Source organism: Tamandua tetradactyla, chromosome 11 (genome assembly GCF_023851605.1).
Source record: "Tamandua tetradactyla isolate mTamTet1 chromosome 11, mTamTet1.pri, whole genome shotgun sequence".
In the NCBI taxonomy this organism is placed as follows: Eukaryota; Metazoa; Chordata; class Mammalia; order Pilosa; family Myrmecophagidae; genus Tamandua; species Tamandua tetradactyla.
In genome coordinates, this window is record NC_135337.1 from 2,741,553 (window position 1) to 2,768,476 (window position 26,924).

At 38.7% G+C, this 26,924-nt stretch overlaps 1 protein-coding gene across 12 annotated transcripts in view; it reads left to right on the forward strand.

Moving 5' to 3' along the window:
* Nucleotides 1-26,924, forward strand: part of SPAG17 (sperm associated antigen 17) — a 287,582-nt gene that overhangs the window by 227,660 nt on the left and 32,998 nt on the right. For all 12 annotated transcript variants that reach the window (XR_013159174.1, XR_013159175.1, XR_013159176.1 and 9 more), the window contains 2 exons: nt 250-434; nt 2,635-2,695. Coding sequence is in view for 2 of the 12 variants with exons in the window: in XM_077119739.1 (XP_076975854.1) it covers nt 250-434; nt 2,635-2,695 (246 nt within the window). In the remaining 10 variants the exon portion in view is untranslated. The remainder of the gene's footprint in view (nt 1-249; nt 435-2,634; nt 2,696-26,924) is intronic.

Sequence of the window (26,924 nt, forward strand, 5' to 3'; positions counted from 1 at the left end):
TTCCTTTTTTTTACCACTTACCACTTGAGCAAGTTATCTGTCCTTCAGTTCTCTGACTTGAGCTTCTTTGTCTTTAAAACAAAGCCTACAATACCTCCTCATAGAGCTACAGTAAGGATTATATAAGATTGTAAATGTTTATTCCCTCATCGAGCCAAGCAATTATTTCATCTCTGGTGATGGACTTTTTCTTCTCTTGGAAACCCAAAATAAACTCATTTGCTTTATTAATTTTCCCTTGATGCAAAGGTGCATGATTGTGTTGGAGGAAGAGTGAACACATCGTCTGTTGCATCAGCTGCCATTAATAATGCAGACTCGTCCCCTTTTGGATTCCATCTTCTCCCAGCGTCAGTGAAGTTCGGTGTGCTTGAAGAAGGACACACATACGCAACCACTGTGAAGCTCAAGAATGTCGGGGTGGACTTCTGCAGGTGAGGGCATGGCACCAAGGCCAAGTGTCCGCTCAGATTACCTCCCCTTGCTAATGCCGTGACTTCTCTTCACCTGTCAAATCAGTGAGTCTTTATTGACCTGAACTGTGATTACACCTTGACTCTTCACGTCATTCTTTCAGTCATTTGACTAACTTATCCGTTCATTCATGCATTCACTCTTCAACGAATCAGTTTTTACCAAGCCTCAGCTATGGGCTTTCTTACCCTTTTGTTGGTCATTATTCATCCTTTTGATAGAAACAACCCAAGACTCGATCTGCATTAGAAAATATTAAGATGGATGAATGTTACAATAGCTAGAACACTCGACTTGAAAAGCTGTTTCTCAAATCCTGCACCAACAATAATAATACAAGCTGACATTTGTTTGAACTGTATGATCAGAAAAGTGCTTTTAATTACATTACTTCTGCATAATTGAGACAAAAAGGAATTTCTTTTACATGATTCATTGGGGTCAGTTTATATTTGAAGATCTGACCTAGAAATATTAAAAATACCCCGTGCACTTTGCCTGTACTCTCAGTTGAAAATAAAAATGGAATATACTAGCATTCAATTACAAAAAAAAAAAGGCTGTACCTTATTCAAGATCAATAGAATTCTAGAGCCTTTACAGACTTTAGATATTGCTCTAGAGGAAGAAACTGAGGAGCTTGTTTTAAGGTCTGATAAGCACAGAACGAGGCTAGACCTCAGATCCATTGCTGTCTCCACCACATGGAGGAATCTTGTTTTATTGATTAACACAAGTGTGGTCAGCAGAGTCCATGGAATTTAAGTCCTTTCCATTGGGTTAATACTACCTTGTGTCTGTAGCCAAGACCATCCCCAATTTACAAAATTTCATCTGTTCTATTTTGAATCAAACATAAGCATAATATGGGGTTTTTGTGATATTTATTTCATAACAATGGAATAAATCTTCATTTTAACCATAAGATAGAACTGTTAGCAGTGTCAGTGCCAAGTCCCTTAAGAAGGTTTGTGGTTCTTGATTCAGGATTGGAAATTAGATGGAATAAAATAACAGAAGCGTCCGATTTAAAAAGTTTTCTGCCACAGTTTAGTTGAGGCATATCCCCAACTTCAGGAATAATGGTGCTTCCTCAGAAACAATCCAAAGAGGGACTCAGGCCACTAGTTCAAACATTGTTGTTATTTTAGGTTGTTACTAACAAAGTGAATGGGGAAAAATAGAGAATCAACATCAAACTAATAAATCCCATCCATTTAGATCCCGGACACCGGTATAGAGTTTTAGTGTTAGGGATTTCACTAATCAGCTTGTTAAATTCAGCCACTACAGGACAGGCAGCAAAGTAGACAGCAGAGGGAGTGAAGCTGGGGTCAAGAGTGAAGGTGGGTTTTCTTTGGCATTTTAATTTACTCCAGGTCTTTAACCTTCAAGCAGAACCCCCAAACCACACAAGAGGAAAGAGATCAGCTAAGTGCCCTGCCTGAGCACATTGCTTTTCAAGTTCAACATTTTCTGAGACTTCTCTGTTTCTTCTTTCCCCAAACATGCAAAACCCACACAAGGAGAGAGCAAGGCTGCCTCTCATGCTCCACTGCTTTCCAAAAGACACTTAGCAATCTGGCAGCCCGCATTTGTGTTGTCGCTAGCTGCCACACTGAAATGCACGAAGCAGTCACACGCTCCCAGCACCCTGCCCAGGCCCCAGCTGCTTGTCAGCAGCCAGTAGCACAGGGCTGAGACTCAGATGGGAGTCTTTCTTACTCTGATGAAGACTGTTGGAAAGAAGGTTGTGAAATGGACTCCAGGTTCTGCTCCCAATTGAATATTAAGTCGTTCTTCTACTGGTCTGGACCCCCTGCTCCGGCATAGCGAATATTAACACATTGCTGGAGACAGCAATGGACGTAGGAGATCTGAAGTCTAGCCTCGTTCTGTGCATAAGACCTTAAAACAAGCTCCTCAGTTTCTTCCTCTAGAGCAATATCTAAAGTCTCTAAAGGCTCTAGAATTCTATTGATCTTGATCTAGAAATGAGGGACAGCCTTTTTTTTTTGTAATTGAATGCTAGTATATTCCATTCAATTTTACAGCACCCGTTTATTCATTGCTTGTTTTTCATTATAAATGAAAATATATGATTTTCATAAATGAAAGTATGGCATAAATTTACTTCCTTTTTTGTTTTTTGTCTATCAGGTTTAAGGTGAAACAACCTCCACCCAGCACGGGATTGAAGGTGTCTTACAAACCTGGGCCTGTAAGTCCTGTGTGTTATCTGTTGTCTGTGTGTGTACACGTGTGTATGCATTTGTCTCCAGTGAAGTGGGATTTTAAATTTGACTCTACTCATTCAGTTTAAACCTATATAAATCTAATTTTTCTAGACTCATAAGCATGAGATTACTAGTATTGATATAATATGTGGCTTAATGTCACTCATTTAATCTAATAACCATGAGACAGGTTCTATGTGTGAATAGACTTGAAATTTCCATGTTTGGAAATATTTCTGAAGTTCACCTCACTTGTCATAATAGTAGTATTTCTGAGCAATTGTGTGAAAATTCTCTTTTTAAAAATTAAATATGATTGAACAGGCACATAGAAAGCTGATTATTTTAAGGTATCCTATAATAAATCCTGCTACAAAGTAAGAAATCTTTTTGAAAAAAGAATTATTCCATTCTTTGTATCTTATGTAAACCTGGTTTGCTCTCTTGGAATTTGCCAGAAAATATTATTTAATGCTATATTAAGAAATAATAATGCTTTTATTAAATTCAGTGGTTGCCTCATTTCTCCAACAATCTCAGAGAACAATATATAAAAATATTTCTACCTGTTCTGTTTGATGCATTCCCAAGAATGGGGTGTTGAGTAAAATAAAGTGTACATTGATTGTATATTCCCACTTACGTTATGGTTTCAGAAATATGGTAGATGCAAACTAAAGTTTATCTTAAAATACAATAAAATCACTCTTGTAAATCTTAACATTTATTTCAAGGACTATTCTAGCTCCATCAATGCATCACCTGGCTGCATTAACAATGCTTTCATTCCATTCAACAAATTTTACATTCTTCCCATATGCCACTGGCAGTGCCAGGACACAGAAGATGTTAAAAATGTGCAAGACATATTTATTAGTCAAGGTTCTCCAGAGAAATAGAACCAAGTGGAGATATCTGTAAATATGAAAGTTATAAAGGTGTCTCATGCAACCATGGGAATGCAAAAGTCCAAAATCCTTAGAGCAGGCTGTGAAGCTGGCAACTCCAATGAAGGGTCTCGATGAACTGCGTAAGGAGAAGCCCACTGGTTGAAGAAGCAGTGAAAATGTTCTTCTTCCTTAAGTCTTCAGCTGATGGGATCAAAGCAGGAAATGTGCCCTTAGTTGATTATAGCTGTAATCAGCCCTGGCTGAAATCAACTGACTGAGGATTTAATAAACTAGCCTTCTGGGTTATCAATCAGTCACAAGATCTCCTTGCAGCAATGGCCTAACCATTGCTTGCCTGACGAGACAGCTGGGCATCATCACCTGGCCAAGTTAATACTGGAACTCAACCATCACAACAGAGCAAGTGCTTACAGAGCCAGACACATAGTAAATATTCAAGAGATGTGTGATTGAGTGAAAGAATGAAGTCAGGAAATCTGGTAAGTACATGAAACATTCATCATAAATGGAAACATGCTTATGCTCATAAGCACTGAGCAAGGTCAACCATCCCATAAAAATGCACATCGTGTCACTGAGCCCAAAGATCTTAAAGCAGCCCTGGCTGTTACATGCTAACGTATAGCAGGGCTGGTCTAGTGTAGTGTAAAGTCGAGGGCATCTTGCTGTGGCTGTGCTGCCATCGAGCAGCTCAGAAGATGTAGTTACCCACTCCTCAGGGCCTTGTTTCCCTCATCTGTAAAAAAAAAAGAGAGAGAGAGCTTGGACTAGATAATTTCTTATCGCCCTTCCAAGTCTGTTATCTTAGAGTCTATTAAATAGTAATATGCAGGCTGAAACACCACACTAAAAAATACATTTTGGGGTTAAATTCACTAATTCATGAGTAACTCTGAAATAATTCCTTACTGTACTGTGTCAAGTTTCAGAATCTTCACGACACAAAGCAAAGACCAACATGGAAGCAAAACCCTCTTCTACTGTTCTGGGAAGTTAGCAAATCTCATTTTAATTTAAAGTAGGGACTGAGCCAAAAGCCAAAGACTGCTGGATCAACATTTATAGGTACTAAAAATCTAGCACATGTGCTTTGAAGTTCACTCTACACTGTTAGGTTTTGGGGTGGGTTTTCTTTTTTTTTTCTTTTTGACAGTAGGTTTTGGCTCTGACAAAAAACGTAGTATATGGACTTCCCCATATATAAATCTAACCACCATTCGGCTTGGTTACTTGCCAGCACTAAATGAATATGCTCAAAGCCCAAGTAAACCTGTATGATGGCACTCTTCCAGCTCCCTTCATGCAGAATTTCATCATTACCCAACCCTGCCTGATTGTTGGGCTTGGAGAACTAAGGAGAGATTCCCAGAAACAGTCCTGTTGGATACCCTCCAGTACACACAGTCACAAGCACACTGTTGAAAAAAGTTGAAACATTTTTCAGTTCCATTATTTATAAAACTATATTGAAAAAAATTTTTCATTTCTATCTAATTGCTTTCCATGTGGTCATTTCTGATTTATTTTTTCCAGATAACTGTTCCCAAGTCTGCTTTTTAACCCACCTCCTGGTGAGGCAGCTTAGAAACATAAACAACTCTTTCTTTCCTAGCCAGTATTCGTTTCAGTGAACAAGGCAAGAAGTCTGTGCCTTGCTAGGTTTCTTCTTCATTGTATATCATATTTCTTCTTTGTTCATACAGATGTCTTCCATGGAGCTTTCAGACCTAAGCAGTTTGGCATTTAAACTTATTCTGTCTCCCTCTACTGGATCTGTCATTTTACATGTCCTGCATGCGCGGCTAAAAACTGAGGTGCGGGGCAGGGAAGTTATGGAGATTCACCCAGGGTCTTAGGTTTAAATTTAAGATTAAATTTATATTTATCTTAGAATAAGTTTATCTTTATCTACAAGGATGCCAAGAGATTGAAATTCACTACTGGCATCCAAGAAATAGCACAGTTATGGGTTTTGCAAAAGTTTGCATTCAGTGCCACTTCCAATAACCTGACATTTAATTTTATTACATTTTTTCCTTAATCGCACCTAGTTTACCTCTTCAATTTAAGCCAAGTCCCTTTCATTCGATGTGATTCTACCTAACTAATCTATGATGTAATTCTGCTAAATGCTTATAACTGCTCCCATTTTAACAAGTGCAGTTTTCCTATATGCTAATACTAGATATATTATGTTAATCTACATAATATACTTTTGATATAGGTACTAATTTTAGTGCCAAATTTATATTTGACTGTAAACTGAGGTTTACAGAGGTAAGTAACTTTCCAAAATAGTTGTTAAAACCAAAATTTGAACTCTTTCAAGATAAGATCTATCTGATCCTAAAGCTATGTTATACTACTATTTTAGATTGCTAAAGATGCTGGAATGCAATATAAGAAATGGATTGTCTTTTATATAGGGGATTTATTAAATTTAGTAAGTTTACAGATCTAAGGCCATAAAAATGTACAAACTTGACATCCAGAGAAAACTACCTTGACTTAAGAAAGGCCAGTGTCTGTCACATGGGACAGCACGTGGCTGGCATCTGCATCCTCTCCTGGTTTCTGGTCTCAAATAGCTTTCTCACCCCCTGTGGATCCTTCTGGCTTCTGGCTTGCTTTGCATCTCATGGGAAGGCATGTAGCAATGTCTTCTGGGCTCTATATCTCCAAACATCTGTGTGCAGGCACCTGCTCTCTCTGTAGGGACTCCAAGCATCTCCAAATGTCTGTGCCTATGTCACTTCTGAAGCAAATGGTGTCTCCTGGGGCTTCTGCATTTCCAAATATCTGTGTCTGCATCTGCATCTGAGATTTCTCCAAAATGTTTCCCTTTTATAGGACTCCAGTGAAATAATCAAGATGTACCTTTAATGGCAGAGCCACATCTCCATTTACTCAAAAGGCCACCCACAGTTGAATGGGCCAATCTCCATGGAAACAACCAAATCAAAGGTTTCACCCTAACCAATAGGTCTGACCCCACAAGATCGGATCAGGATTGAAAGAAAATAGCTTTTCTGGGCTACATAACAGTTTTAAACTAACACAACTATACAATAGATAATGTGTATTTGGAACAGACCATATCTTAAGCTAAATGTATTCAAATATAATGGGGCTTTCTGACATGAAAGGAAGCAGGGCAATACTTGGGACAAGGCTCTTGATTGTCATATATGTGTGAGTGTGTGTGTATTTTTTTACATGGGCAAGTACTGGGAATAGAACCCAGGTCTCTAGCATGGCAGGTAAGAGCCCACCTATCATATTTTTTTTTTACTTTTTATTTTCACACAACTTTAGAACTAGAGAAAAGGTGCAAGTATAGTACAGAGCAGTATACTGTTCTCCTAAATTCCCCATGTGCCAACATTTTCTCATATTTAAAGCAGTTTTATTGAAATATAGTCATACACCATACAGTCCATCCAAAGTGTAAAATCAGTGGTTCATAATATCATCGTATAAGTGTGCATGCATCACTATAATCCTTTTTAGAAGATGTTCATTACTCAAAAACAATCCCATACTCCATATCCCCCCTCCCTTATTATTGACCCTTAGTATTGGTGGAGTACATTTGTTCATTAAAAATTATTAAAATATTACTGTTAACTGTGGTCCATAGTTGGCATTAGGTACATATTTCCCCATATGTAACTCTATGATTAACTCCTTATAATAATGACAAATATTTGTTCTCGTTCATGAAAGAACATTTTTGTATTTGTACTATTAATGACAGTCATCCTCCACCATGGGGTTCATTGTGTTATACAGTCCCCTGTTCATCCTCTTGCTTTCCTTCTAGTGGCACACACTACTCTAAGCTCCTTTCAGTCACCATCGCACGCACAATGCAGTGCTGTTGATCACACTCACCATGAAGTGCTGCCATCACTTCCGTCCATTTCCAAATGTTTACATTCAACCTAGTTAGACATTCTGCGCACGTTAAGCATCTGCTCCCCATTCTGTCTCCTGGCAAACTATGTTCTGGATTTTAACGCTATGAGTTTAGTTATTATAATTAGTTCATATTAGTGAGATCATACAATAATTGTCCTTTTGTCTTACATTTCACTTAACCTGATGTCCTCAGGGTTCATCCATGTTGTCACATGCCTCAGGACCTCATTCCACCTTACTGCTGCATAATATTCCATCATTTGTATATATCATATTTTGTTTATCTATTCAGTGGTTGATGGACATTAGGGTGATGGACAAAAGATGTTTCCATCTTTTGAAAATTGTGAATAATGTCGCTATGAACATCAATGTGCAAATGTCTGTTCATGTCCTTGCTTTCAGTTCTTCCGAGTATATCTAGTAGCAGAATTGCCAGGTTATAAGACAATTCTATTCTTAGCTTACAGAGGAACCAACACACTGTCTTCCATAGTGGCTGTCCCATTTTACATTCCACCAAAAGTGAATAAGTGTTCCTATTTCTCCACATTCTGTACAACACTTGTAATTTTCTGTTTAATAGTGGCCATTCTAGTAGGTGTGAAATGATATCTTGTGCTGTTGACTTGATATTTCCCTGATATCAAGCTCGTAATGTTGAGCATCTTTTCATGTGCTTTAGAGCCATTTTTATTTCCGCTTTGAAAAAATATCTATTCAAGTCTCCTACCCATTTTTAAATTGGGATGTTTCTTTTTATTGTTGAGTTGTAGGATTTCGTTATGTATTTTGGATATTAAACCCTTATCAGATATGTGATTTCCAAATATTTTATCCCATTCAGTAGACTGCCTTTTCACCTTTTTGAAAAAGTCTTTTAATGCACAAAAGTATTCAGTTTGAAAAGGTCCCATTTATCTATTTTTTGTCTTGTTGCTTGTGCTTTGCTGCCACTTTGCTGAAGTTGTTTATTAGCTCTAGTGGCTTTGTTGTAGATTTGGGGAGATTTTATAAATATAGTATCATATAATCTGCAAATAGTGAAAGTTTTATGTTTTTCTTTCCTATTTGGATGCCATTTATTTCACTTTCTTGCTGATTTCTTGGCTAACTAGAATGGTGTTGAGTAAGAGTGGTGACAGTGGGGATTCTTGCCTGTTCCCATTCATAAAGGGGAAGTTTTCAGTCTTTCACCATTGAGAACAAAGTTAGTTGGGGAATTTTCATATATGCCCTTTATCATGTTGAAGAAGTTTCCTTCTATTCCTGTCTTTTGAAGTGTTTTTATTATGAAACATAATATGTTTTTTATTATGTTTTATTTTTATGTCCCACTTTGATTTGTTAATGTGGTGTATTACATTAATTGATTTTCTTGTGCTGAACCACCCTTACATAGCAGGAGTAAAATGCATTTGATCATGGTGTATAATTCTTTTAATGTGTTGGATTCAATTTGCAAGTATTTTTTTTGAGAATTTGTGCGTCTATATTCATTAGAGAGATTGGTCTGGAGTTTCCTCTCCTTGTAGTGTCCTTGTCTGGCTCTTGTATTAGGGTGATGTACACTTCAGAGAATGAGGTTGATAGTTGTTTCAATTTGCTAAAGCTGTTGGAATGAAATACATGAATTGGCTTTTATAAAGGGGATTTATTAAGTTATAAGTTTACAATTCTCAGGCCTTAAAAATGTCCAAACTCAGGCATCCAGAGAAGGATACCTTGACTCCAAAGAAAGGCTGATGTCTGCCACCCAGGAGGGCACATGTCTGATGTCTGCTGGTCCTTGTTCCCAGTTCCATGAACTTTATTGCCTTTTTTTCTTTTTTCTGCACGGGCAGGCACTGGGAATCAAATCCAGGTCTTCGGCATGGCAAGCAAGAACTTTGCCACTGAGCCACTGTAGCCTGCCGCCGGTTCTGTTGCCTTTAGCTTCTGATTCCAATGGCTTTCTGTTTAGGTGTCGGTGGGTCTTGAATTAGTTGCTCCAGGGAAAAATTCTGGATTTCTTGTCTTAGCTTAGCATCTCATGGAGAGGCACATGGTGATGTCTGCTGGGGTCTGGGTCCTGTCTAGCCTCTGTTAGCTCCTGGCATCTCCTGGGGCTTCTGTATTTCTAAACATCTGCATCTAAGTTTTCTTCTGTTTCTTTCCATGAGCTCTTTTAAAGGTTCCAGTAAACTATCAAGAGGCATCTTGAATGGATGGAGTCACATCTCCATCTAATCAAAAGATCACACCCACAATTGGTGTCATATCTCCAAGGAAACAATCCAATCAAAGTTTCCACCCTACAATACTGGATCAGAATTAGAGGAACATGGCTTTTCTGGGGTACATAACAATTTCAAATCAGCACAGTAGCATTCCCTCCTCTTCAGTTTTTTGAAAGCATTTGAGAAGAATTGATATTAATTCTTCCTGAAATGTATCTCCATGAATGTGAAGTCATCTGGTCCTGGGCTGCTAATTCAATCACTACTTGCAATCAGTTTGTTGAGGTCATCTATTTCTTGTATAGTTAGTGTAGGTTGCTTATGTCTTTCTTGTAAGTTGCTCATTTCATCTAAGTTGTCTAATTTGTTGGCATACAGATGTTCATAATATCCTCTTATGAGCTTTTTATTTCTGTGGGGTCAGTAGTAATGCATGCCCTCTCATTTCTGACTTTATTTACTTCATCTTCTCTCTTCTTTTCAGTCTGGCTGAATTTGGTTCCCTCTCCTTTCTTTGGAATTAGTTTGCTGTTCTTTTTCTAGTTCCTCCAGGTATGCAGCTAGGTTTTTAATTTTAGCTCTTTCCTCTTTTTTAATGTAGGTGATTAGGGCTATAATTTTCCCTCTCAGCACTGCCTTAGCTGCATCCCATAAGTTCTGATATGTTTTATTCTCCTTTTCATTTGTCTCAAGATATTTATTAATTTCTCTTGCAATTTTTTATTTGACCCACTGATCATTTAAGAGTGTGTTGTCAAAGAACAGCTAGAAAAGTGACATAAAAATGACCATGAGAGTGATTCCAGGGTGTAGTGATCTGGGATGGTCTCACACACCATATAGGAAGCCCTGGTTGAAAAAGCAAAAGAATTGAAATGCAAAGAACTGGAGAGGCTCAAACTACTGCAAACAGCCTAGAGTGCCCATTTCCAAGTGGAGGCCAGGAGTCATCAGAAGTGCACAGACAGGGAGGCAGGGACGAGGAAGTAAGCCGATCTGTATTCCTTCCACATGCTGCCCTCACATGTGCAGCCCCCACCCAATGACCCACAACTCTCCTTACACCTCAAACACCTCAACCCTGTCACCTACCCACCACCATGCCCCAAGCACTCCCACCCCAACCCCCTCCCCTGCATCCCCGCCCCACACCCCCACCCCACACATGTATGTAATCCTATCCCAGCCTGACCCTCCTTTCCCATGCATGGGCACAGTCTTGCCCCACCCCTCCCTATACCTGCATGCTTGTGTCCAGCCCCTTGAACCTCCAACCCCTCCTTGCCCCCTGCAGGCAATCACCTGTGCATCTGGACCACAGGCACTCAACTTCATATCTGAGCCACACCCACACCCAGCCCATATAGTCACTCAAGCCCACCCGGCACCACCTGAGCTCTGTGCACACACACATCAGCATCTGGTCCCCCATATGCATGCACACACACATGCCCACTCACACCATGACCTCTTATCTCTGGGGAGGTGCTGATCTGTGCATCTGGACCATACACGCCCCAAGCCCATGCAGGTACAGTTCCACCCCACTGATCCTGAGCTCTGTGCATGTACACACAAGGGTTCTGCCCCCCAGACACACACACCAGCACAGCCACATCCTCTCTGCCAGACACCCACGTATCCATGCACAGACCTCTGACTTCTGCACCCCACCCTCCCTGCTCCACACATGTGAAAACCCTTGCCCCACTACCTAGCACAAGTGCCCTTCTCCCACACCTGGCAGGTGTGCTAGTGCATATCTCTACCATATAGCCTCTGCCCTACACAAGTATACTTCATACTTCCAGGTCTCTGGAGAGAAGGCCAGCAGAGACCATCCTGTGCCTTCCCACATAAGAAAGAACCTCAGTGGAAAATTCGCTGCGTTTCCTCTGAAGAACTAATGAAATAAATACCCTTTTATTAAAAGCCAATCCATCTCTGATGTGTTGCATTCCAGCAGCTAGCAAACTAGAACAAGGACACAAACTCCCAAAACTCCCTGTGCCCTGATTTCTGTGCCCTGTACCTCACACCCTGACACCCATGACCAACACACTTCATGTACCCACCTACATCCTGCCCATATACCAACCCCAGCCCATCCATACAAGCACCCCCATCCACCTCCCACTGTGCCCTACCTCTGTGTCCCCCAGGGTGTGCCCTGCTCCTGCCCTCCAAGACCTGCCTGAGCTGCACCTCACCCCCACAGCCTCCACGCCACACCTCCACAACATCATGACCTATGCCCCATACTCACAGACACCAGTGTAGAGTCCTCAGCCCATGCATATACATGTACCACAACCCATCATCGCACTGTTGTGCCCCTCCCCATGCCCCGCATACTGCTCCACACTTGTCCCACAAATACAAAGCTTTAGACTATTGAAGGAAATCAACATCCAAAAGTAATCCTATCAAGATACTTACATGCCACAAAGACAACAGAAGATCACTAACCTTATGAAAATGGAGACAGATACAGTTCAGTCTAATGACCAAATTAAAACACCAGAGGAGACACAGACATTGGCACAACTGATCAAAGATGTTCATATAACTCTACTAAATCAGTGGAATGGCTAATGACATAAAGGAGATCAGGAAGACACTAGAAGAGCATAAAGAAGAATTTGAAAGAATAAAAAGAAATAGCAGATATCACAGAGATTAAAGATGCTGTAGACTAAAACAAAAATATACTAGAGGCACACAACAGCAAATTTGAAGAGACAGAAGAAAGAATATGTGAACTAGAGGACAGGACAACTGATTTTGAACACACAAAACAGCAAATGTCAAAAAAAATGGAAAATTTTGAATTGGCTCTCATGAAAAGGATGGACAAAACAGAGCACAGAAATATAAGAGTCACTGGTGTCCCAGAAGGAGAAGAGAAGAGTAAGAGGCTAGGAAGATTAGTGGTGGCTATAATGGCAGAAAACTTACCAATCTTTATAAAAGAAATAAATATGCAAATCAAAGAATCAAAACAAACTCCAAATAGAGTAAATCAAAAAAGGCCTACCCCAAGACACATACTGATCAGTCTGTCAAATGTTGAAAAGAAGTAGAAAATTCTGAGAGCAGCAAGAAAAAAAAAACAATCTGCTGTGGACAAGGGAAACCACATAAGACTGAGCTTGGACTACACAACTGGCATTATGGAGGCAAGATGGCAATGGTATGATATATTTAAGATCCTGAAAGACTTCCAGCCCAGAATTCTGTACCCAGCCAAATTATCCTTCAAAACTGAGAGATTAAACTTTTCACAGACAAAAAAATCTGAGAAAATGTGTCAATGAGAGACCAGCTCTACAAGAAATTCTAAAGGGAGTGCTGCTGGCTGAGATAAAAAGACAGGAGAGGGAGGTCTGGAGGAGGGTACAGAACTGAAGAATCCCAGTAAGGGTATACCTAAAGGATAAAAAGAGAATGAAGGAAAAGCATATATAGATCTGACAAATAAAATCCAAAGAAAAGAGAGTGGATTCAAGAAATGCTTTACAGGAATAACTTTTAATGTTAATGGGATAAACCTACCAAATTAAAAGATAACAGATTGGCAGAATGGATTAAGAAATATAATCCAGTTATATGCTGCTTACAAGAGACTCATCGTAGAATGCAAATATATTGTAAGTGAAAGGATGGAAAAAGATGTTCCCTACAAGCTCTAACCAAAAGAAAGCAGGAGCAGCTATACAAATATCAGACAAAATAGACTTTAAATGTAAAGACATCATAAGAGACAAAGAAGAACACTATAGATTAATAAAAAGGGGCAATTAACCAAGAAGAAAGAACTATCATAAATGTCTATGCACCCAATCAAGGAGCTCCAAAGTACATGAGACAGACATTGGCAAAACTGAAGGGAGCAATAAATGTTTCAACAATAATATTAGGAAACTTCAAAACATCACTCTTCTCTATAGATAGAACAACCAGGCAAAAGATCAACAAGTAAATAGAGAACTTAAACAACTTGATAAATGAATTAGACCTAACAGACATATAGGTCATTGAACCCCAAAACACAAGGATATACATTCTTCTCTAGTGCTGGAGAATGTCCTGGACATTCTCCAGGACAGATCATATACTGGGGTTCAAAACAGGTCTTTATAAATTTAAAAACATTGAAATTATTCAAAGCACTTTCTCTGATCACAATGGGATGAAGTGGGATCTCAATAACCACCAAAGACTGAGAATTTTCACAAATATATGAAGATTAAATAACATACTCTTAAACATCCAGTGGCTCAAAGAAGAAATTGCTAGAGAAATCAGTAGCTATCTGGAGATAAATAAAAATGAGAATACAACATATCAGAACTTATGGGATGTGACAAAGGCTGTGCTGAGAGGGAAATGTATTGCCCTAAATGCCTATATTAAAAAATAAGAAAGAGCAAAAATTGAGGACTTAAGTGTGCACCTGGAGGAACTTGTGGTAGAACAGCAAACTAACTCCAAAGCAAATAGGAGAAGAGAAATAATAAAGATTAAAGCAGAGTTAAATGAATAGGAGAACAAAAGAACAATAGAAAGAATCAATAAAACCAAAAGTTGGGGCGGGCCGCGGTGGCTCAGCGGGCAAGAGTGCTTGCCTGCCGTGCCGGAGGACCCCGGTTCGATTCCCGGCCCCAGCCCATGTAAAAAACAAACAAACAAACAAAATATAATAAAACAAGAAAATGTTTAAAAATGTTTCCCTTCCATCCTTCCTTCCTTCTCTCTGTCTTTCCTTCCTTTAAAAAAAAAAAAAAAAAAAAAAAAAAACCAAAAGTTGGTTCTTTGAGAAGATCAGTAAAATTGATGGGCCACTAGCAAGACTGACAAAAAAGAAGAGAGAGAGGATGCAGATAAACAAAATCAGAAATGTAAAGGGGTGTGTTACCACAGACCCTGAAGAACTAAAAGAAATCATAAGAGGATATTTTTGAACAACTATATGCCAATAAACTAGACACCTTAAATGAAATGGGCAAATTCCTGGAAACACACAAACAAGCTATACTAACTCAGGAAGCATTAGAAGATCTCAACAAACCAATCACAAGTAAAGAGATTCAATCAATCATCAAAAATCTTCCTACAAAGAAAAGTCCAGGGCCAGATGGCTTCACAGGGGAATTTTATCAAACATTCCAAAAAAGAACTAACACGAATCCTGTGCAAACTTTTCCACAAATTTAAGGAAAAAGGAACTCTACCTTGTTGCTTCTTATGAAACGGAGCTTGAAGGATATTAAGGAATGATGAGAAAGAAAGAATAAAAGACAAACAAAGATGGGTTCAGGGGGTCTGAAGCTCAGCGATAACAGACCAGAGACATCAGACAACTTTATTCATAACTGGTTCCTGCTTATATACTGCAGGGTTCACGTGACAAATAGTATGCATGCACCTGGTGAGAATACAGAGTGTTTACTTAAGATGACCACAAAGAACCTGGGGCTAAGACAAAACAAACTTTCTCTTTTTCCCCCAGACTGCTCTCCATTAAGCAAATTACTATCGCTTCAATTTCTTGACGCTACTTTGACGCCAGCTGCTCCCAACAAATTCTGCAGGTCTTGTTTGAACCCTTGGCTCCTACACTACCTAATTCATGTTATGAAGCTAATAACATCTTAATATATTAACCGGGTAAAGATGCTATAAGAAAGAAAAACTATAAACCAAAATCCCTAAGGAACACAGATACAAAAATTCTCAACAAAATATTAGCAAACTGAATCCAAACACACATTAAAAGAATTATACATAATGACCAAATGGGGTTTATATCAGGAATGCAAGGATGGTTCAACACACAAAAAAATCAATTAATGTAATACAGCACATTAACAAATCAAAAGGGAAAAATCACATCATCATCTCAATTGATGCTGGAAAAGCATTTGACAAAATTCAACATCCTTTTCTGATAAAAACACTTCAAAAGATAGGAATCAGAGGTAACTTCCTCAAAATATAATATAGGGAATTTATGAAAAATCGATAGCCAGCATCGTACTCAGTGAAGAGAAATTGAAAGCTTTCCACCTAAGAGCAGGAATGAGACAAGGATACACACTGTCACCACTATTATTCAACATTGTGCTAGAAGTTCTAGCCAGAGCAATCAGGCAGGACAAAGAAATAAAAGGTATCCAAATTGGAAAGCAAGAAGTAAAATTTTCATTATTTGCAGATGACACGATACTATACTTGGAAAATCCTGAAAAATCCACAACAAAGTTACTTGAGCTAAAATCAAATTCAGCAAGGTGACAGGTTATAAAATTAATGTGCAAAAGTCAGTAATGTTTCTGTACACAAGCAATGAACCTAAGGAGTTAGTTAAGGAAAAAATTCCATTCAAAATAGCAATTGAAAGAATCAAGTACCTAGGAATGAACTTAACTAGGGATGTAAAGGACTTGTGCACAGATAACTACATAACATTGATAAAAGTAATCAAAGAAGATCAAAATAGTGGAAATACATTCCATGCTCATGGATAGGAAGGTTAAATGTAGTTAAGATAATTAATCTATTGATTCAACACAGTACCAATCAAAATTCTGACAACCCGCTTTGAAGACTTGAATAAGCTAATTATCAAATTCATCTAGAAGGGAAAGAGACCCAGAATAACTAAAAGCAACCTAAAAAAAGAAAAATGAAGTGAGAGGATTAACACTCCCTGATTTTAAAACTTATTATAAAGCCATCGTGGTGGAAACAGCATGGTACTGGCACAAAGATAGAAATACTGACCAATGGAATCGAATCGAGAGTACAGAATAAAGCACCAAATCTCTGGTCAATTGATCTTTGACAAGGCCCCCAAATCCACAGAAATGGACAAAATAGTATTTTCAATAAATGGGCATGGGAGAACTGGATATCAATAGCCAAAAGAATGAAAGAGGACCCTTACCTTACACCCTATACAAAGATGAACTCAAAGTGGATCAAACACCTAAATATAAGAACCAGTACAATAAAGCGCCTAGAAGAAAATGTAGGGAAACATCTTCAAGATCTAGTAATAGGAGGTAGCGTCCTAAACACAAGCAACAAAAGAAAAAATACATAAATGGAACCTCCTCAAAATTAAATGCTTTTTGCACCTCAAAAGACTTTTTCAAAAAGGTGAAGAGGCAACCAACTCAATGGAAGAAAATATTTGGAAATCACACATCAGATAAAGGTTTGTTATCCTATACACATAAACAAATCATGCAACTCAACAACAAAAGAACAAGCAATCCCATTATAAAGTGGGCTAAAAATAGGAACTGACATTTTTCTGAAGAGAAATACAGATGACTAAAAAGCACATGAAGAGGGCAATGCAATGGTGGCTCAGTGGCAGAATTCTCGCCTGCCATGCCAGAGACCCAGGTTTGATTCCTGGAGCCTGCCCATGCCAAAAGAAAAAAAAAAAGCACATGAAGATAGGTTCAGTTTCATTAGCTAAAAGGGAAATGCAGATCAAGACTACAGTGAGATACCACCTCACACCTAAGAATGGCTGCTATTAAACAAGCAGGAAACTACAAATGTTGGAGAGGATGTGGAGAAATTGGGACACTTATGCACTGCTGGTAAGAATGTATAATGGTACAGCTGCTATGGAAGACAGTTTGATGGTTCCTCAGAAAACTAAATATTGAGTTGTCCTATGACCTGGCTAAACCACTCCTTGGTATATGCCCAGAAGACCTGAAAGCAGTGACACAAACAAATCTGCACACTGATGTTCATAGCAGCACTATTTACAATCGCCAAAAGATGGAAAGAATCCAAGTGTCCATCAACAGACAAGTGGATTAACAAAATGTGGTATTAACATATGATGGGATATTATGCAGCAGTAAGACAAAATGCCGTCTGAAGCACATGACAAGACAGATGAGCCTTGAGGACATAATGCTGAGTGAAATAAGGCAGACACAAAAGGATAGATACTATATGATTCACTTTTATAACTATGTTATAGGTAAAATCAGAGGTTTATAATACAGAATATAGGGGACCTACACAGAAACTTGGGATGGGTGAACAGTTAGCTAATAAGGTTGAACTTAATTGTAAGAGAACAAATGGAAGTGAAGGTGGTTCCCTAGTGGGTCTACAAGCAATATTACCATATTGAAGGTGAACATGGTTGAAAGGGCTTGTATAGACTCATGTGTTTCACTGATTAACACTACAAATATAAATAAGTTCTTACATAAACTACTGCAAACATATGACTCTTGTACAGAGAGTATATAATTTGGGGGTATAGCAGGAAAAATGCTATTGTATAGTATAGGCTATGTTTAATAGGAACACATCAACAGTGATGCAACAATATCAGGGGTACATAATGGGGGAAAGTCAAGAGTTAGGGGGAGGTTTGGACTTTCTATTTGGTGAGGTATGTGTTTATTGGCTGTCTTTCTCTTGGAAACAATGAAATTATCTAAAATCAAGAGTGTTGATGGACTGCTGATTTTGGACATTATACATGAGACCCAGTAGATGGAGGTGGCTGAAAGATGCATTGACTGAGAAGCAGATTGATGAACAATGGTGTAAACATGTGATCGAACACTGTTCTTCTACAAAAAGGAACAAAGTTGTGAGGCATGCATCAATGTGAATGAATCTGTGGGACATTTGGAAAAGCAAAGTACACCAGAAACAAAAAAAGCCAAAAAAAAAAAAAAGTGTGCTGTCGAACTCCATGTATTTGTGAATTTTCCTCTTCTCTACCTGTTATTGATATCCAGCTTCATTCCATTATAGACAGAGAAATACATAATTTCGATCTGGTAAAAAAAAAAAAGGTCAATATTTGTTTTGCAGTCCAAAGTGTGGTCTATGCTAGAGAATGATCCATGGCTGTTTGAGAAGAATGTACATATCCTGCTGTTTGGGGATGTAATGTTCTGTAAATGTCGGTTAGATCTAGTTAATTTTATCATTTTATTCAAGTTCTCTGTTTCTTTATTGATCCTCTGTTGATATTCTATATATTGATGAGGGTATTGTATTGAACTCTGCATGTATTATTGTAGAGATATCTACTTCTCCCTTTAGTTTTGCTAGTGTTAGTGTCATGTATTTTGGGGTACCCTGATTAGGTGCATAAATATTTATAATTGTTTTTGCTTCTTAGAGGATTGCCCCCTTTTTAAATTTACAGTATGCTTCCCTGTCTAACATCATTTTTGCATTCAAAGTTTGTTTTATTCTGATACTACTATAGCTACCTCCACCCTTTTTAAATTACTGTTTGTGTGGAATATCATTTTCTAACTTTACACTTTCAACCTATTTGTATCTTTGCATCTAAGGTGAGTCTCTTATAGAAAGCATATGATGCCATTCTGTGTATTTTTATTGGAGAATTTAATCCATTAGCATTCAATATTATTACTGTAATGATAGTACTTACCTCAGTCAATTTATATTTTGGCTTTTGAATGTCACATCTTATTTTTCACTCTCTTTTTATCCTTTCTGTTACCCTCACTGATAATTTCTACACTCTCCTCCAAGCCTCTCTCTCCTGTCTTCTTTTTAGGTTGCAGAACTCCCTTTGGTATTTCTTGTAGAGCAGGACTCTTTTTTTAAATATTTTTATTGAAAAAATAGCATACAAACACAAACATTCATTCTTAACATACAAACATTCCATACTTGGTATATAATCAATGGCTCACAATATCATCACATAGTAGTATATTCATCACCATGATCATTTTTAGAACATATGCATCTCTCCAGAAAAAGGAATAAAAAGAAAAAAAGAAAAAACTCATATCTACCATACCCCTTACCCCTCCCTCTCATTGACCGCTAGTATTTCCATCTACAAATTTATTTTAACCTTTGTTCCCACTATTATTTGCTTATTTTTATTCATATTTTTTACTCACCTGTCCATATCCTAGAAAAAGGGAACATCTGACACAAGGTTTTCACAATCATACAGTCACATTGTAAATGTTATATCTTTACACGATCATCTTCAAGAAACAAGGCTACTGGAGAACAGCTCTACAGTTTCAGGTACTTCCCTTTAGCCACTCAAATACACCATAAACTGAAAAGGGATATCTATATAATACATAAGAATAACCTCCAGGATAACCTCTTGGCTCTGTTTGAAATCTCTCAGCCACTGACACTTTATTTTGTCTCATTTCTCTCTTTCCCCTTTCGGTCAGCAAGGTTTTTTTAGTCCCTTGATGTTGAGTCCCAGCTCATTCTAGAATTTCTGTCCCATGCTGCCCGGGAGGTTTACACCCCTGGGAGTCAGGTCCCATGTAGAGAGGGAAGGGCAGTGAGTTCATTTGTCATGCCAGCTGAGAGAGAGAGAGAAGCGATATCTGAGCAACAAAAGGGGTTGTCTGGGTGTGACTCTCAGACCTAATAGTAAGTAGGTTTAGCCTATCCTTTGTGGGGTGAGTTTCATAGGAACAAAACCCTATGTTTTAAATTGAGGGCTCAGCCTATTGATTTGGTTGTCCCCACTGCTTGCAAGAGTGTCAGGAATTCTCCACATGGGGAAGTGAATTTTCCCTCTTTCTTCCCATTCCCCCAAGGGGACTTTGCAAAACTTCATTCACTGTTGAGATCACTCTGGGATTTATCAGGGCATCACACTAACCTGGACAAACCTACAAAATCTCATGCCCTATTCAAGGTTCCCTGTATTATCACGTTCAATTAAACCGTCCATAGAAGTTAAATTAGGAAATGCACTAGTCAAATATAAATTTTGTACCAAATAAACATTTCTCGCTTCAGTCTCACACAGAGGTTAAAGTTTTAAAATATGAATGACCATCTATTTTCAACACCCTGCAATATTGACATTTCCTTTGTTCTTCCTCAAGCAAAACCATCTTTTAATTTGTACATTTAGTCACTATCATTGTATACTCGGCATTCCTAGGTTATTCCTTCTCAGTCTTTCCATCCATCTTTCCTTCTGGTTTCATATGTGCCCCCAGCCCTCCTCCCTCTATCATTCTCACATTGAGCTTCATTCAGTGTACTTACATTATTGTGCTACACTCAGGTAGTATTGTGCTATCCATTTCTGAATTTTTCCAGTCAGTCCTATTGCACAATCTGTATCCCTGCAGCTCCAATTATCCCATCTCTACCCTATTTCTATTTCCTGATTATCTCTGTTCTTAACTGAAATTCACCAAGTTCACTCATTAATGTTAGTTCATATCATTGAGATCAGAGAGTATTTTTCCTTTTGTTTCTGGCTGATCTCACTCAGCATAATGTCAAGCATAATGTCCATCCACGTTGTTACATGCCTCATGACTTTATTCTGTCTTATAGCTGCGCAATATTCCATTGTATGTATATACCACAGTTTGTTTAGCCACTCATCTCTTGATGGACATTTGAGCTGTTTCCATCTCTTGGCAATCGTAAATAATCCTGCTATAAACATTGGTGTGCAAGTGTCCATTTGTGGCCTTGCCCTCACATCCTCTGAATAGATAACTAGCAATGGTATTGCCGGATCATATGGCAATTCTATACTTAGCTTCCTGAGAAACCACCAAACTGCCTTCAACAGCAGTTGTACCATTTTACATTCCTACCAACAGTGGCTAAGTGTGCCTCTTTCTCCACATCCTCTCCAGCACTTGTTGTTTTCTGTTTTTTTTTTTGATGATGCCATTCTGGTGGGTGTCAGGTGATATCTCCTTGTGGTTTTGATCTGTATTTCCCTAATAGCCAGGGAAGTTGAGCATCTTTTCATGTACCTTTTAGGCTTTTGTATTTCCTCTTCTGAGAAGTGTCTGCTCATGTCTTTAGCCCATTTTTAAATTGGGTTATTTGTCTTTTTGTTGTTGAGTTGAACAGTCTCTTCATATATTCTGGATACCAGACCCAGGGCAGGACTCTGGCTAATAAACTCTTCACCATCTGTTTATCTGTAACTATTTTAAACACTCCCTCATTTTTTTTTTTAGTGCAAATTTATTGAGATATATTCACATACTATATAATCATCCATAATAAATAATCAGTGATTCACAGTATCATCATATAGTTGTGCATTCATCATCACAATTGATTTTTGAACATTTTCACTACTCCATAAACAATCAAAATAAGAATAGAAATAAAAATAAAAGTAAAAAAAGATACCCAAAATATCCCATGTCCCCTGTTCTAGTTTGCTAGCTGCCCAAATGCAATATACCAGAAGTGGAATGGCTTTTAAAAGGGGGAATTAATTAAGTTGCAAGTTTACAGTTCTAAGGTCACAAAAATGTCCCAATTAAAGCAAGTCTCTAAAAATGTCTAAATTAAGGCACCAAGAAGAGTTACCTTCACTCAATAAAGGCTGATAAAGTTCAGGGTTTCTCTCTCAGCTGGAAGAGCACATGGTGAAGTTTGTAGCTTTCTCTGCCGTCTTCTTGTTTCATGAAGCTCCTCCGGGGGTGTTTTCCTTCTTCATCTCCAAAGGTTTCTGTCTGCATGGGCCCTCATGGTTCTCGTGGCTCTGTTCCTGTCTCCACAATGTTCCTTTTTTAAAGGTTTCCAGTAAATTAATAAAGACCCACCTGGAATGGGTGGAATCACATCTCCCTCTAATACTGCACTTTTCCAGCCTTACCAACAGATGACGCTCTTTGGTAACCCATTCCCCATGGCCCTTAAAAGGCAGATTATTTTCAGTCTTCTGCTCTGCTTTTGAGGTTGGTGGAGGCACTGGTGTCACAAGTACCTGTCTGGAAAGGGCTAAGTTTGGGTCCCAGAGGCCAGTAGTTGGATTATCAGAATTGTGCTGTAACCCCTCTGTTCCTGGGGAAAGATTTCTGATGAAAAATCAACACTTAATCTTATTGTGGTTCCCTTGTATGTGATGAATCACTTTTCTCTTACTGCTTTCAGAATTTTCTCTTTATCTTTGGCTGTTGACATTCTGACTAGTATGTGTCTCACTTCTGACTCTTCCGGGCCACAGCAGCCTGCCAGGCCAGAACCAGGCCAACAGAAACTGCTTGCCTCAAGGGTCATGGTTGGGTCCCAGCAGCCATGGCCAATTGAGCCACTCATCAGTTTCTCCGCCTGTGGGAACAATGGCACTGTGGATGCTCTGGGAGCCTGTTCAGAAAGGACCAAGGCTATAGGACCCAGAGGCCCAATGTTACCACCTCACAGTCGGGTAAGAACTGTACTGTGTCCTCCTCTGTTCCTGGGGAGACAGGAGGGGGAGGTTTCTCCAACTTTCCCAGTCCACAGCAGCTCACCAGGCAGGAACTTGGCTGACTAGAAGCTTCTTGCCTCAAGAGTGGGGAATGGGTGCTGGGAGACATGGCTGAGTGAGTCACTCATCTCACCATGGTTTCTGTCTCTTCATCCTGCTTTTCCCTGGATGTTGCTTGTTACTCCCCTGGCCTCCTGAGTTCCAAAACAACGGCTTTGGACAGTTTCTGCCTGCCCTCTAGATGTTTGGGGTCTCTCTCTCTCTCTCTCTCTCTCTCTCTCTCTCCCCCCCCCCCTACACACACACCCAAAAGAAAATTAAAACATTTTTTTCTGAACTATTTGAAAGTGAATTGTAGAAATAATGCCTCTTTACTTCTATTTCCTTAAAATCTCTTATCTAACCAGAATCAGGGCAACTGATTATGACTTTCATGTTTCTTATGTACTTTTGCTTTTCTGGGTCCCTTCCTCCATAATGTTGAAACTTACTTATATTCTACAACTATATCAATATAAAGATGAATATGTTAATAATACATATTAAAACACTTTCTTTAACCTAAAGGTTCATTTTTTTCTTCTGCTTTTAAAATATTCTCATGGGCCCTAGACATTGTACCTGCTCTACTGTGCTTAATGGGTAAATCTACTGTGACAACAGGAAAATGATCAAAATCAAAGAATTAACATTAATATAATACTATTATTTCATCCATGAACCTTATTCAAATATCTCCAGTTGTCTCAATAATGTTCTTCTTATCAACAAAAAATGCCCAATCACACATTGGTTTCAGTAGTCACATCTCTTTCCTCTAATCTGAAAGACTCCTGTCTTTGACTCTTGTGCCCTCTCTATGATGGCTGCCAAATGATTTACTAGTTACTATTATTGCTTCTACCTTTATTAGTGGGCATTATACTACAAGGAAAAGTGTCCCCTTTATCCATCTGTCTATCTACCTATTTATCTCTTTATCTATTCCTTATCTATCTAATCAATCTATCCATCTCAGTATACTCATGATTCATTTTTATTCAATGTATTATAATTCATTACTATCCTTATTTATTGAAGTTCAAATTGTCCCAGACTTGACCACTGAGAAACACTTCAAAGCTGCCTTTTGTGTCCTTTTGACTGATCATCATTCTTTGAATACTTCCTTACTTTCTGGCACAGCAAAATGCTCCAAGCCCATCTAGTATTTTCCAAGTTCCAGCTTTGGAATCAATCATTACTCAAAGAACCTCGTTTCTTTTAGAGGAGAAATGGTATTTTGAGGGGGGACTGAATTATGTCTCCACAAAAGGCATGTTCAAGTCCCAACCCCTGGTCTGCAGGTGTGACTCATTTGTAAATAGGACCTTCAAAGTTGTCACTAGTTCAGATGTGCCCAACTAAATGAGGGTGGGCCTTAATCCAATATTGCTGAAGACTTCATAAGCAAAGGAAATTGGGCAGGGAAAGAGAAGGCTTAGCAAGTAGCCAGAAGCTAGACGTCAATGGTACCTGGAGGAGAAAGAAGTAGACATCGCCATTTGACTGGCCAGGTGATAGGAAAGTCAAGACCCCCCAAAGATTGCTAGCAAGCCATAAGATATCCACCAAAGGAGGAAGCAAGCCTTTTAGCCTCTGTAAGTGTGAGCCAATAAGCTGTTGTTAAGCCAACTCACTATGTGGTATTTGTTTCAGCTTCTAGGAAATTAAAACAGTATCTATAAATCAAGATCTGGGTAGTAGGTTGCCCTTCACTACTAGAATGTCATTGCTTCTAGACCATCTCAGCAAACTGAACTAAGAGATATGTGTGTATGCAAACACATGCAGAGGTGTGTGTACATATGCAAATCTATACACATTTATATCTGTGCTTCATCAAATCAGGAGTTTATAATACCTCTGTGTGTGTGTGCAAACACATGCAGACGTGTGTGTACATATGCAAATCTATACACATTATATCTGTGCTTCATCAATCAGGAGTTTATAATACCTCCAATCCCTATATACCACCATAAGTTTTAATCTAGCCATTCCTCTTTTCATATTTGTAATTCCCTTCTCCAATGGTGAAAAATCTGATTCCTATTGTCCTTATTTATTTATTTGCTCAAAGCTATTATATATATACAAGGTAGTTTCAGATTTGTCAACCTACGCATCTGTGAAAAACAAGCTACAATGGAGTTCAGTATTTGTTTATAGTTCTTTTTAGTTTTAGCTTGAGGATATATCATCCAAATACTATATTCAAAAATTTACTTTAGTTTTTTTTGTTCCCTCCTCAGTGTGCTAATGTTATTTATTTGAAATGCAGTTCAGTTTATTTGTTTGTATTCCCCCGTATTTACTGATGTATATATAGATATAGATATATAGATATAGACAGATATAGCTATAGATATATTTTTTTGAATGGGCAGGCACCGGGAATCAAACCCGGGTCTCCAGCATGGCAGGCGATAACTCTGCCTGCTGAGCTACCGTGGCCCACTCTTACTGATATTTTTGAGTATCTAAAACAGGTATTAGCATGGTTCCAAAAGCCAAAACTATACAAAAGGTATCTTCAGAGAAGGGTTACTCTCTCTTTCTTATTACTTGTATTGTGTTCCCATTCCCCAATTCTTTTACACTGTCTCCACCAAGCCCCTGTTGGTGACCAGTTTCTTCAGTTTCTGTTTATCTTTCCCGTTTCCTTTTGCAAAAGTGAACAGCTGTGTTTAAATTTTCCTATTTCCCTTTCTTATTCAAAAGGAAGCAAGCTATAGGTTTCCTTTTACTTTTTTGTTTCCACATAGGTATATCAGGAAAATCTGAAAGCTTTACTGGGACTGGAGGATCCACCAAAATAGATCACTCACAATGCTGACCTCTGAGGCCTTAGCTCATCACCACATGGACCTCTTCACAGGACTGCAGGGATGTCTTTATGGCATGGTTTCTGGCTTCTCCTAACGCCAGTGATGAGAGAAAGACAGGGAGAGAAAGCAAGAGAGGGAGGGCTTAAGGAGGAAGCTGCAGTGCTGTTTATAGCTTACTCGTAGAAAGTTACATTCTATCATTTCTACCAAATTCTACTTGTTAGAAGTAAGTCCCTAAGTCTAGCCCACATTTGCGGCAAGGGAAATATTAAGCCTCACAGCTCAAGGGAATGAGCTTCAAAACATTTGTGGATAAATTTAAAAATCAATGATCTACTCTCAATCCCAAATTATTTACATTCTTCATACATGCATATCTAGTCATCTTCTCCCAAGGCCCCCCAAAAGTTTTAACCCATTGCAGCATCAAAGAAAAGTCCAGAATCTCATCCTCTAAATGAGTTCTAAATGCAGACAAGGCCCCTGAAGGACAGTTCATCTCTATCTGAATATTTGTGAACTGGAGACATCTTCCCCTCACATACCTAACATACATGGTGCAAGCATAGGCTACAACTAGAGACACTCCTGTTCAAAAAGATGGGATATGGTCGGTAGCAATTTTGAAACCCAAGCAACACACCTTGGAAATCTCTGATAAGGACCCAGCCCTCCTTCTGCTCACCAGTGATTCCCAGCGGCTTTGGGCTTGGCTCTCTGATCGTTTGTTCTGCCCTTTGAATCACCTTCCTTTTCCCTGAAGGATAGTTCTTGATTCCAGCTCATAGTTTTTGCAGCCTGTGCTTTTAGCCAGTAGAATTTAGGGGTGGGGGGGGAAGGTGTCTAAAAGCCTCTTTTCATTTTGTATTTTCTCCATCCCTTTCAATTCCAGCTGGTAGTGTTTTTTATGGCAATACAATATTTATAAACTTCAGTATGTCTCCTACAAATCTTATTTAGGTTCATGGCACTGGACAAACAAATCTTTCTTGGGCTGCTGCTGAGATAGTCAAAGGGCAGTGTGCCAGCGTGAA